Raw genomic sequence first — 13,969 nt, 5'->3', positions numbered from 1 at the left:
ATGTATCTGTATGAATGTGTGTCCGCATGCTTGCTCGTTGAAGGAGGCTTCCCGATATCGTCCGTTTTGATGAATCGCGCGCACCAGAAGATACCTCGGCGGTACATGTGATCGATATCGCTGACATTCGTCGTGCTCTATATCGCATAGTTTTGTCACATGGCTCGCCACGCGGCGCGAACGTAAGAAAGCGCGACGGAAATATGCTTGGACGGACGGCTGCCGCCGCCGCTGTTATTGTTGCTGCTTCTGTTGCTACTGCTACTACTACTACTACTACTGCAGCTGCTAGTACTACTACTGCTACTACTACTACTACTGTTACTATTATTACTACTAGTACTACTACTACTACTAGTACTACTACTGCTATTGCCAATGCTAACAGTCGCGCGCGCATCACCGCCGTTGCTTCGTCAAGAGAGTTCTATCCCGTGGAATTCCGCGACGAGTGGCAACACGTCGCCGTACCATAAACATCTCTCGGTGCATGAACAAACGAGCGTGAGCGTGCGCGCGCGCGCGCGCGCATGTGTGCGACACTAGACTTTGTCGCCGTCGGTCGTCGTCGTCTCTCTCTTGGTACCAGCATTATCAGCGGGACCATCCGTTCATTGGGAGATAGGTTAGTTGTCCGTCGTTCGTCCCCTCGCGTTCGCGCGCGCGCGGCACGAAGATGCCGAAAATCGGCCGCGAGAGATGTCCACCGTCTCCTCGTCACCGTACCCTTCGTCAGCGTCTTCGCGAGGTGGACATCCGAGGAAGATTTCTCTTCACGACGTCGTGAAGCACTTGTCACTTGGATGAGTTCGATGCATCGATATCCCTCGTCTATACGTTCTTACGCTTCTCGCTATTAATCGCTATCTCGTCGTTCGTAATTCTGTTACTGTTGTGATACGCTGATACAACGTTGTTGTTACATGACGTTCGAATAAAAGTGACCCTGAGTCTCAGAGCGTGTTGTGAATTGAACTAGCTACACACCATCTATTCAGCCATGACGCTGGGCAGGATCCGTGGCAGAGCCAACTGACAGTGATCTTTGTGTTGTAAGCATTATCTTCTCAGATAAGTAGGACCATGCGCTTTAAAACTAGACTTACGCTTATCAAGGTTCGATATCTTGTTCTATATATATTCCTAAATAAATATATTAAAATTGAACTGGAAATTGTTGGTTCACGCAAAAATATTATTAGGCACCAAAACTTGCTTTGACCAAATATCTTCTTTGCTTATTTGTGTTAAATATATTAAAATTATGTTTTTATATCTCCCCTCATATACAATTTTATATTGACAGCTATTATAAGTAGAATACGTAAGAACAGGGGGTCAATCATGTAACTTTTCCCTTAGACCGAAACATGGAAAATGAAATTTTTTGTATGTGTATATATATAAATATAGATACACATATATAAAAATGGTCACTTTTCACATTTCTGCTTTAGAGAAAAAGTTACATGATTGATACTCGGGTACTAATTGTACCAGCATTAATATTTATTATAAATGGTGTTAATACGATTTAAACATATTTATTTGTTTAACTCATTAACATAAAACTGTAATTATAAATTGATAACCAGTACGAGTCTGATACCTGGTTGTGTGTGCGACACTAGTCGTAAATATAATTATTTGTACTTTATAATTTGGCTCGTCAATACAACTGTACAATTATCTATGAAACTCGTACATCGATTTGTAATTATGGACATGGGAGCGACTTTCTTCTCATATATTTAGAAATATCTCACTTTCACTTTTCTATAAAAGACTCACTTTTCTTATTTTTTTCTGTAAAAATAAATATTAACACTAAAGCAGCAGAAGAGAAGAAATTAATTTTTTTATGTGTAACTTTATCTATACTGTACTGATTGCCTATCATCAATTTCAGCACCTATGGATGTGTCTAGTAATACCACGGAGAGGCTAAGTAGCAGCTGAATGTGATTGATTGGAAAACAATTACACTTGACTGCTATTTAGACGTTCAGGCCGCTACTTCATTTATGCGTTTTTGTCATACGACAAATTTTTCAAGCCTGTCGATTGGATACAAGATAGAGAGATCCGAGGATCTGTCTGTCCTGTACATATTTGTCGTATGACAGAAACGCACAAATGAAATAGCACCCTCAGGGAGCGGGTGTTGTATTGGTTGTATCTATAAATTTGTTCGCATTGCACTTAAGATAAAATAAGTATGTAGGCTGTGTCTAAAATTCACTGTTAGTGCTTAAAATCTATAGTGTACATGACATAAACTTCATATTTTTAAATTATTCGTTGTTTTTAAGACTCTTATTGACATCAAATTATTAATTTTCCTATAAGATGCTTATTAGTATCAGTATTGTAGAAATTGTAATTATATTGCCAGCGTAATGAGTGATGTGAGTGAAGCGTGTGTAATTTATGAGAGACAAAAAAGAAAAGGAGGACAGTTAAGCGATAATTAATCCACGGTGGAATTAGAATTTTCTAATTCCATCATGAATTAATCAATGAGATTTGAGTTATGGAGATACGTTCTTGTAATAAATAAATACCTAAGAAATACTCTTTTCTTGACTACAAATACTTCAGAAGTATAAAGACAGAAATTTAGTTGATGAAAATTGAAGAGATTTCGATTTCTTACGATTTCGAGAAAATTATATATCATTTTTACATTTGTTTATTACGATTTTTCACAAGAAGGAACGAAATTTAAAGACAGAATGTCAGGTGTTACGGAGTGAATTCACGATCTCTCAATTAAAAGAGATGAGTTTACCCATCTCTGGAAATGAAAATGAATTAATAATTAAATTGTTGGAGGTAGATCCTCGAGATAGTAGATTAGAAGTCGATGCTTGAAGACGTTGATCCGCAGGATAATTCAAGAGCTCAAAAGAAAAGCATCAACTAACTACAAATTAATAACCGGATTGACAGAAGGGGATTTTCAAGGAGACACACCGATTGAAAGTCACATGTGTGAAGACATTATTCTACAAGAAGACCTCAGGAGCTTTAAAAAGTAATGCAAATAAACAACTTTCGAATCGAGGTAAGCGCTTCAAATTCTATGTCGGAGATAGATTTATGCGATGTTTTTTAAAGAAAGAGATAGAATTATTAAAACGTGGAAATGAAATTATATGAGCATCTCCATCCATTGTGAGTGAACACAATGTAAAGAAGATAAATATAAAATCGATTGGAGAATTACTCAATAATTTTAATGGAATCAATTAATCATTTACTAAATGGAAAAAGCAGATACAATTATTACGAACCATTTACGAATTAGATGATAAAATGATCAAAATTTTAATAGTTTCACATTTGAAAGAAAAAGTACAAAGTTGGTTTTACATAAAATCAACGAATTTTTAAAAAGTAGTAGCGAGGAACTTTTGTGTAAACTTAAAGAAATGTTCGATTTACTATCTAATAAGCTAGAACTGAGAAAATAGTTTGAAACAAGAGCGTATGAATGAGAATTTTTCAGAATATTGCCATAATATAATTATTAAAGCAAGCGAAATAGGAATTCCTGAGGATAAAATTAGTGGATATATTATTGATGGCGTTACTGATTTTCAGTTACAAAATGCGAGAATGCAGAATTTTCCTTCAACATCAGCGTTACTGCAAGCTTTCAAAAAGATTTCATTCTGTTCGGAAGCTAAACATTTCAAGAAACAGGACGACAAGATGGGATTAGAAACAAAGACATCACGAGTAAAGGAAGAAGATCGAAATGATTATGTTCCAGGAAATATGCTCGTTATTTTAATTGCAATAAGTTTGGGCATTTAAAGATTGCAACTCCCTAAACGAGAGCGAGGATCCTGTTATGAATGTGAAGAGTTAGGACGTCAGGTGAAGTAGTGCCATAAAATAGAAGATTATAAGGATGGAAAACGAGCTTTCACTATATCGAACATGTAGTGGAAGAAGAAGATTTTAGAAGAGACGTCTCATTGAAGATAAGCGACAATAATTTATGTTATGATTTAGGACGTGACGTACTTAAATCATTTAATTTAATCTTAACTAAGGAAAAGAAAGAAGAATACGACACCATTGATATTATAAATATTGATATTTGTTTGCAGGAACAAAATATTACAGAAACTTTACAAATTAATAATGAGATTTCAAATTGTGACAAGACAAAATTGAATCAGATGTTTTATGAAAATTATTGTCTGAATGATCAGAAGTTAAGACCGAATTAGAATTAATAGTTAAAGATTCATAATCTTTTTATTTTCAACTCAGAAGAGTTCTTATGTGAAATACTGTGAAAAAGAGAAATTATAGGTTATTTTGAATAATGGAGAACAGAAAAAAATTATAAGGATTATTAGTAATTCAGAATATGCGTCCCCAATAGTTTTGATAAAAAAGAAAAATAATTAGTTATGATTGTGCGTTGATTATCGTATTTTAAATAAGAAGTTATCACGGGACAGTTACCTGATAATTGAAGATCAGTTGGCACTTTTAAATAATAATATTGCACGTGATGCGCGATCAACAAGTATACAGCTTTTCTAAACAATCTATACGCTCATTGGATATCTCCCATCATGCGGTAACTGTAGGGTCGTAAGAATAAGCCCATATCCGTATTAATCATGTCTGCGTTGTGTGGTACCAGCTTTATATCTTTTTAGAGATACTATAATCAGTACCTATCTCTAACCTTTTTAAAAAATGCCATCTGGCATTATTGTTTGGTTTTCGCGGTTACCATGTCCGGATCATAGAAGAGACACAATTCTTTCAATGTTAGTATCTTATCCAACAATAAAAATTTTTCTTAGATATATGCTTTCCAAGCTTAGCTCCAGGTAGAATGTTTTTTTTCGTTTGGTGGGTTAATTATAAGATCTCATATAAGAAAAACGACTGATTTCCTCTTTGAAAAATTTGTTCTTTAAAGCATCACATTCAACTGCTAGATAAATCTTTTTTGTAAAAGTTTATATTATATAAAGTTTATAATAATAAATAAAAAAGATTAAGAATAAGATACAATAAAATACAAGAATTTAAATAAGAAATAAACATTTTAAATAATATAAGAATATAAATATTTAAAAAATTTTATTTTATAACTATTTTTATTTAAAAAAACCGTTTAAAAAATGCCCATTTTCTATTTCAAATGGGTGTCTAAAAAGCATTTTGTATTTTATATTTTCAAATAGAAAAATTACAACTATTTTGCATTTCTTACTTTAAATAGATTTGGACAGTTGTGAGTAAAGTGTGTGTAATTTATGAGATGAGAGATAAAAGAAAAGGAGGATAGTTGAGCGATAATTAATCAATAAGATTTTAATTATGGAGATAACGTTCTTGTAATAAATCTCTCTCTATCTCTCTCTCGCTCTCTAAGAAATATTCTATTTCTAACTACAATATTATATTAATATTATTGCTTGTTGCTCAATTTAATGTATGACATTTCTCTTGTTCTGTTCATGATTGTGAACAAGATTTCGATATGTAATTTGCTGAATTGGATATTAAAATTTACACCGAAATATTTAAGCACTAAAGTCTGCTTCGACCGAAAATGAAAAATTAGTCTCGGTCCACAACCTTGTTTCAAGAGGCCTTAAGTCGAAAGAGATTAAGTGACAATAATTTCTGTCTTTAAACTGTTTTTGCGTAGTCTTTAGGCTTTAACCGTTAGACTTAAGCAAAACCCAATTCTTATGACTTAAAAGCATAAGTTCTGTGACCGATATATCGTCACTTACAACTTATAGCTTACGGCTTACGGCCTCTTAAAGCAAGGACTTAGTTTAAAACAAGGTTGTGGACTAAAGGCCATGGCACACACTTTCCGTAACAGTAACCATAAGACGTACCGTAAGAATCAGCTAATCACAGGCGAGAATTCTTTTGAACTCTTAATTCTAATTGGCTGATTTTTACGGTACGTCTTATGATTACTGTTACGGAAGGTGTGTGCCGTGGCCTTTAGCCTGATTGGTCGCTTACTGCTTACGTTTTACTGCTTAAGTTTTTTTGTGTGCCATGGCCTTAAGAGAGTAAGAGAGTGACAGGTGAGTTGAAGTTTACCGAAAGATGGAACAATTCAGCCTGAATTAGATATTTATTCTCATTGATGTTCAATTTCGATTTATAATAGATTTTTAGCGCTGATAGTGAATTTTGGAATATAGCCATATTCGGGTATTGAAGAGAGAAAAAGATAAGGAGCTAAAGGTAGCTACGAAATTCTTGAAGATACGGTGTTTATTAGGAAGCACTCGAAGTCATCTGAACTTGAGTCACTTAAAAAAAATGATGATAAGAAATCGAATCATGTTAATAACTAGCTTTTTTGTAAAGCCAAATTTAATGATTTAAAGAAAAAAGAAAATAATGATAACTCAAGGACATAATGTTCAAAAAGTAAAGAACTCTGTGTGTGCGCGTGCGTGATTTAATTTAGAAAAGTTAACTAACTAGTTCATACTATTTTAACGGAAAAATTCATAATTTATTGGTTTTATTTCTAAAATTTATTTTTTTGAGACGATATCTGAGATCTCAGTATTCTTGAAATACATATAGTGCAATAATAGCTGAGGTGAACTCAAGTATTGCTTTCTTTTTGTTTTCTTAAATGCGTTTGAAAAACCATCTAATTTCGGTGTTTTGTACTTTAATATGTATTATACTTAAAACTTAGTTTTAAATAAATTTAATAATAAATAAGTTTTAAAATAAATTTTAAGTTCCATATGTATCTTTTTTTGTATCGAAATACAAATTTTGCTCTTTACTGGATTTTATTCTCTCTCTCTCTCTCTCTCTCTTTCTCTCTCTCTCTCTCTCTCTCTCTCTCTCTCTCATTATTTTTGATAGTTAAGCTACTCCCATGTAATTATATTTATACATGTGACATATTTTTTCCATTTGCTTCTGTAAATTCCTATAGAGCAAATTTATTTTATCTCAGAATACTCTGCAACTAATAAAGAATTCTCTAACGCTTTGCACTGATGAGCATTAGATACTATACATAAAGTTACAATATTGTAAAAACATAACATTTAACATTAGTTTTATCTTAATTAGTAAAATATTTGTTAATAATATTATCATATTTTTGATGATATATATAGGATATTTTATTAATCAAAATACTAAAATTATATTTTTGTACTTGAATATTTTTGTGTATAATAGCTTTTTAAAACGCATCAACGTGAAATAGCGTAACGAAATTTGGTGTAAGAGTAAAAACATCACTGTTTTATGTTGCAGATACAATTCGTATGTGTCACAGCCAGATTAAAATTAGGTCCCAGAGGGCCTAGCATGGGCCACTATGAATCCGCCCGCTGCCAGCAAATCGAGCACTCGTGGCTCTGGATACCACCAAAAGGCTTTAGCTGAGATTCGCAACTCCTTACTACCATTTGCGAATATTGGCGGGGCTGGTGAGGTAGGTTCCAGCGCCGCTAGCACTATCTCTACCGTATCCACGACCAGTGGTATTAGCTCCGCCTCAGGTCTCAGTGGGCTCTCTGGCGCCTCCGGTTCTACGGCTGACAAAGCGGATCAACGACAAGCGTTAGGACAACTATTAGCTATGGGATATTCGGAGGTAAAACGAGTGACAGCTTTGTTTTTACAGAGATCAATTGATTATCGAATATATCATTTATTTTATTTGCGTTTAGTGCATTCAGAGTTTTTGCTCTTTCTTCAACTCTGAAATAACATTCATTTCTCGTTTCAGAAAAATGCTATGAATTGCAAATTAAAACGAATGGATATATTAACAACAAAAAGATAAAGATTTAGATATCAATGACTTATCGCCGCAATTGCTCTTGTAGGAAATAGGATTGCGTGCCTTGAAATTCGCGGGATGGCGATTGGATGCAGCAATAGAGTATTTGAAGCAGGCTCAAGGAGAATCTCTAAATGGCCTTGGCAAACTCAATACCAAACTTATCAGGAAGCCGAGTCTCGAAAGGGAATTGAACCTGCAACGTGGCAGTCCTGCATTGGACAGTGGAGCAGGCAGCTCGCGATCCGACAGTCCACGTCTCACGGAACTCGGCACGCATCCACAGTTGAGTCGCCAATACTCGCCCAGTAACTTCGTGGATCGCGAACCGCCGCCGCCGCCGCCACCTCGGTGTAGTTCCACGCCACCACCACCACCGCCACCTCACGCACCGTACAATCAGTCCAATGTGCCTTCCAACATGCAGCAGATGCTCAAGCGAATGTCACCTGCGCCGGTCGTGCCGACGAGATCGACAACAACGGCATCCGGCACGGCCGGCGCCACATCAACGTCAGTAAATCCACCGCAACGCGGCACTAGTCCGGTGGCGAACGCCAACAATTCGAGCAGTCGTCAGCCGATGATTGTACAAAACGGTCCGCAGGTGCAGCAGCAACTGACACAACAAATACAAGCTCTCAGTATTTATCAGACGAGCAATAGCAATGCAAATACCCAGGTCGAACCTCCGCCGCCATATCCTATAGTTCCGTCCTCATCCTCCGGTCAGTCTGTACAGCCGCCTTCTTACAGCGTTTCTATGCAAAATCGGCAAAGCCCTACACAGTCACAGCAGGATTATCGTAAAAGTCCATCATCGGGCATCTATTCAGGTCCGACATCTACTGGTACACCCAGTCCTATCACCGTATCTACGATATCACCTAGTACTACGCAAACGTCAATGGCACGGCCGACGCCATTACAAGCATGGGGTGCGCGACAGGCGAAGACGCAGCCACCAATTATCATGCAATCGGTGAAAAGTACACAAGTGCAAAAACCAGTGCTGCAGACTGCTATCGCTCCCACGGCACCGCAGTCAATTTCCACCACTAGTAACACACCACCTCCGCCTCCCTCTTATGCGTCATCCATTCAGCAGAAGCAACAACAACCACCGCCCGCTTATCCGCCGGTGAATAACTCGTCACCCGTCGGTATACCGACGACAGAACCACCGAGTTACGCCACGACAATGCAAGCATTAGCGGCGCAGCGCGGTATGCATCATCCGTTGCCGCCACCACCTTACAGCACCCCTACTGAAGACACTGCAATTATTTCCTCCACGATGGAGAGTGGTAGCACATCGCGAACTTCTCCCGTTGCCCATCATCCGCCACTTCAGAGAAAATATTCGCCGGCTGATAACTGTCAACACACGATGGATGCGCCACCGTTACCACCGGTTGCCTCGACTTCCGTATCCGCAAGAAACAACAATAACAATCATTCGTCCTTGCTCGAGGGTACTGTTGTTGGTACCAAGAGTGGTAATGGCACCAAAGGTGACGGCAGTGGTGGTACACCCTCGTCCTATAAAATTAAGCATCAATCTCCTATACCCGAGCGCAAGACCATGAGTATAGAGAAAGAAGAGGAGCGCAGGGATTGTAAGGTGAGAAATTATTCTCCCCAGGCTTTTAAATTCTTCATGGAGCAGCACGTGGAGAACATACTCAAGTCGCACAAGCAGCGATTGTATCGGCGTATGCAATTGGAAACAGAGATGGCGAAGATAGGTCTAAGTGCAGAAGCGCAATGCATGATGAGGAAGATGTTGTCACAAAAGGAATCCAACTACATTAGACTAAAACGGGCGAAAATGGACAAATCGATGTTCACGAAGATCAAGCCGATCGGCGTTGGTGCATTCGGCGAGGTCACGCTCGTGAGAAAGCTCGACACTAATCAGTTTTATGCGATGAAAACTTTGAGAAAGGCCGACGTACTAAATCGCAATCAAGTTGCTCATGTGAAGGCCGAGCGTGATATATTGGCGGAAGCCGATAATGAGTGGGTCGTCAAGCTCTATTACTCATTTCAGGATAAGGATAATCTGTATTTTGTAATGGATTACATACCTGGCGGAGACTTGATGTCACTACTTATTAAACTTGGCATCTTCAAGGAGTCATTGGCGAGATTCTATATCGCCGAGCTCACATGCGCAGTTGAAAGTGTTCACAAGATGGGATTCATTCATAGGGACATTAAACCGGATAACATTTTAATTGATCGCGATGGACATATCAAATTGACTGACTTTGGCCTCTGCACAGGATTCCGTTGGACTCACAATTCTAAATATTACCAACAAAACGGTAAAAAATTTTCAACCATTTCTATATAATTTAGATGTTGCATTTGAAGTAGACTCAAAGCTAGGTGATATTTATTATCTAGCAAAATTTGTAATTTTATCGGTACTCACAAGTAACGTTTCTCCTTGGCCTCATTGGGCCGCCTCCGATGTGGCTCATGTAGTGTTTTTTATTTAGTATTTACAATGTAGAATTATATATACATAAAAAGGAATTTTGTGCTGAATGGATTTCAAGTTATGAATCGTTTTTTTGCCGTTCCAAGTGTGACGTTTACATTATAAAAGGGGTTAAAGTGTTTTTAAGGGTTAATAAGATTTTAGTTAGCGCTTTAAAAGTATATGTTAAGATATATAAAATAAAGTAATATGTCTTTTTGCGATTCAAGGCCATGGTAAACAAGATTCAATGGATCCAGCTGATGATTGGAACAACGAATGTCAATGCATGCAGTTAAAGCCATTAGAACGTAGAAGACACAGGGAACATCAGAGGTGCTTAGCACATTCTCTGGTTGGAACACCGAATTATATCGCGCCGGAGGTCCTACAACGTACAGGATATACACAGTTATGTGATTGGTGGAGTGTAGGAGTAATCTTATATGAAATGTTAGTTGGTTCTCCACCATTTCTTGCCAATATCTGCTGAAACTCAATTCAAGGTACATGTCACATTAGTCTATTATAATATTTAATATCTATACTAATAATAATAAAGACATTAGATGATTATTCATTTTAAACATCTTTAAAAAATTTAATATTTAAATTTTGAAATGTTTAAAACATATTAAGAAATTTTTTTTATTTTTGGAAACCTAATAAAGAAAGACATTTTTAGGAATCTCTTTTGAAAAATCTGCGGATCTTCATAGACTCTCTTTTTTTAGATTTATTATATAACATACATATTAAATTATCTTCAGTAAAAGCTTGGTTTATATATGTTCATTTTTTCATAGTTATTAACTTTAAATGAGACACTATAAAATCGCGATGTGCATGAAACTTCAATTCTGAATGATCTGAAACAAATGGGAAATGGATTTCGGTCAAATTGTTTCAAATTTTAATACTTTTAGTAGCTCATGTCAAGCTAATTAAAAGTCCTCATAGTTACAAACCTCCAGTTGCTTTAGTTTTTGCTCCAGGACCTTCGGAAGATTATAACATCTGGAGACACGATAGTATCTCGATGCTAATATTTTATACGGAAAAATAGTCCAAATAAATTTTTGTTATCAACATTAGTTATGAATACTATATAATACATCATGGATATATGCTGTATACATATATGTCACGGAAAAAATTGTCGGACATGATATCATGGAAAAAGTATAGTTTTCAGTATTTCGAAAAATATTATTACGATATAAAACAGCCTAGAAAAAAAGCTTTATCTTATTTTATAATTTTCAAGAAACATTAGGATTTCCAAAAAAGATAAGGAGACTCATGTAAATCAAGCATCTCAAAGGAATGAGATGCTCGTCACATCCACGTCGTTCGTTCCGGATAATTCTGAAAATGGGCGCAAAACTAAAATCATATCATCGAACATGTACAAGTGTAATAAAAAAGATTTATTTCGATTTTTGTACTTTTTCATATAAAATATAAAGATTTTTCGAAGGATCTAGAGCAAAAACTAAGACATTTGGAGGTTTGTGCCTATGAAGAATTTTAATCAGACATAAGCCACAAAATATTAAAATTTAAAGCAATTTGATCGAAACCCATTTTCCATAAGATTTGTGCGGGATTCTTTTAAAAAAATTTTATTTATGAAAAGAGACATAAAAATATAGGCATAATATAATATTATAGAAATTTAATTTCTTGAAATTTCAAATATTAAAATTTTTTGCTCTATTAAAAATCAATTTTTATGCGAAAAGCCGATTTTTTTACTTTAAACTGATGTCATTTTATTACTTTTTACTTTCTCTTCTTTTCTGAGGCTTATACTGTATTTTATAAGTTAGCCGAACAAAATGAATAGAATTAATTCTAACTGATATTTTTATTTGTTGCTTATTTGTTGCTAGAAGGTACTAAAGAAAAAAAAATTATTGCTCTGTAAGTTTCCTTAAGAAATGATGTTCCGCTAAAGGAAAATGAAGTTAGCGGAACGATATACAGGGTATCCCATAAAAATCATAACAACGCTTAAGATTTCTGAGATAATTTTGAGATGAAAAACCTAATGCGAAGATGAAATTGATATTTCTCATTAATTATTAATATTCATTATATTAAAAAATTATTATAGCCTCAACATTTTGGTATTAGAATTTTCGTCCTAAAATAATCTCAGGCATCCCTTAAGTATTGTTACGATCTTTACGCGACACCTTGTCGCTATATATAACTCCTTGTTCCTTTTTTGTTTGATCATATCGATATCATTTACAAACTGAACTTGTCTGGTCACGTGCGAAATCGGATTCAGTAGATTCAAAACTTATATCTTCGCATTTAGTGCCAAAACATTCGACCATTTGTCACCATTGTTTCAGGTTTTCAGATGGTTGAATATCACCGTTTTATTCTGGATCTGTATTGTCTAATTCAACGTTTTGCGCTTCGACACTCCATCTTCGTAATTGTTTATATTTAAATCAAGAATTCCATATCAGCAATCACACATTTTCATTCTTCTCTATTATATTCTATTCATTGTACTTCTAAATATCGAGCTGGTTTTTCTTATGCAAAAGTAAAATATTTTAATCTTCTACTTCTAACGATATTAATTCCACTTCTTCTATTTTCTTCTTTAGAATAGCTATATTGCTTCACACTTCTAGCTTACTGCATTTATTGAGTAATAAATACATTATTATTGTATTGGATAATAAGTACAGTTTTGTGCCGAAACGTCTGATTAATTTTTTTATATGTGAATATTTTAAATATAGGTAATGACTGTATATTAATTTTTACCAAAAATAATTCAATATGTGTATTAAACTTATAAAATTATGAAAATCTGTTGCATAGGTTTTAAAAAAAATTATCCTTTATTAGACTACTAAAGGATCTCTTAAAGGAATACTTCTTATATATTATAAAAATTTTTTTCTTTATTTCTATGCAGGTCATTAACTGGGAGACAACGCTTCATATACCGAAACAGGCAAATCTTTCACCGGAAAGTATGGATTTAATCTTGAAACTTTGTGTTGGCGCTGATCGTCGCTTAGGTAAAAACGCGAATGAGGTGAAAAATCATCCATTCTTCGCGAATATCGACTTTGAGAAGGGACTACGGCGCCAAATGGCCCCGCATATACCTCGTATAGAATATCCAACTGATACGAGCAATTTTGATCCTGTGGATCCCGATAAATTACGCAATTCTGAATCGTCAGACTCGAACAAATCGGACGAATTGCTGGATAACGGGAAGCCGTTTCACGGTTTCTTTGAATTTACATTCAGGCGTTTTTTTGACGACGGCGGTGGTCCCGCGTATCCTAGTCGTATCAGTTTGGACGACAATGACAATCAAGGTCCCGTCTATGTATGACATTAGGTTAAATTTGCGATTTACGAACACTTCGTCGTCTGCCATTTCCCTGTTTCGACACTTGTCCGTCGACGGTTTTATCATTTCATCATCAAGATTTGATTAGATTTCGTCTTACGTGATGATTCTCTCCGTCAAATATCTGTTTCTTGAACTATAAACTTATGAATCTGAATAATAACGAAATGTTCTTTTTCTTTAATGGATTATAATGGTCACAATACTAATTAAGAATCCAAAGAGGTTTTAGTGTCTTTCTATAATTTTTTAA

The 13,969-nt window shown here is 35.5% G+C and overlaps 1 protein-coding gene across 1 annotated transcript; it reads left to right on the top strand.

Moving 5' to 3' along the window:
* The first annotated feature begins 407 nt into the window (after positions 1-407).
* On the top strand, positions 408-13,766 carry wts (serine/threonine-protein kinase warts). Its single transcript, XM_018458948.1, is given in 6 exon segments — positions 408-1,052; positions 7,300-7,642; positions 7,878-10,161; positions 10,550-10,803; positions 10,805-10,825; positions 13,267-13,766. Coding segments are annotated over 5 exon segments (3,270 nt in total). The 5' UTR covers positions 408-1,052; positions 7,300-7,363; the 3' UTR covers positions 13,699-13,766.
* Positions 13,767-13,969: the final 203 nt, after the last annotated feature.

This window comes from Mycetomoellerius zeteki, unplaced genomic scaffold (genome assembly GCF_001594055.1).
Source record: "Mycetomoellerius zeteki isolate Tzet28-1 unplaced genomic scaffold, Tzet1.0 scaffold79, whole genome shotgun sequence".
Taxonomy (NCBI): Eukaryota; Metazoa; Arthropoda; class Insecta; order Hymenoptera; family Formicidae; genus Mycetomoellerius; species Mycetomoellerius zeteki.
This window is presented reverse-complemented; position numbering and strand designations above follow the sequence as displayed.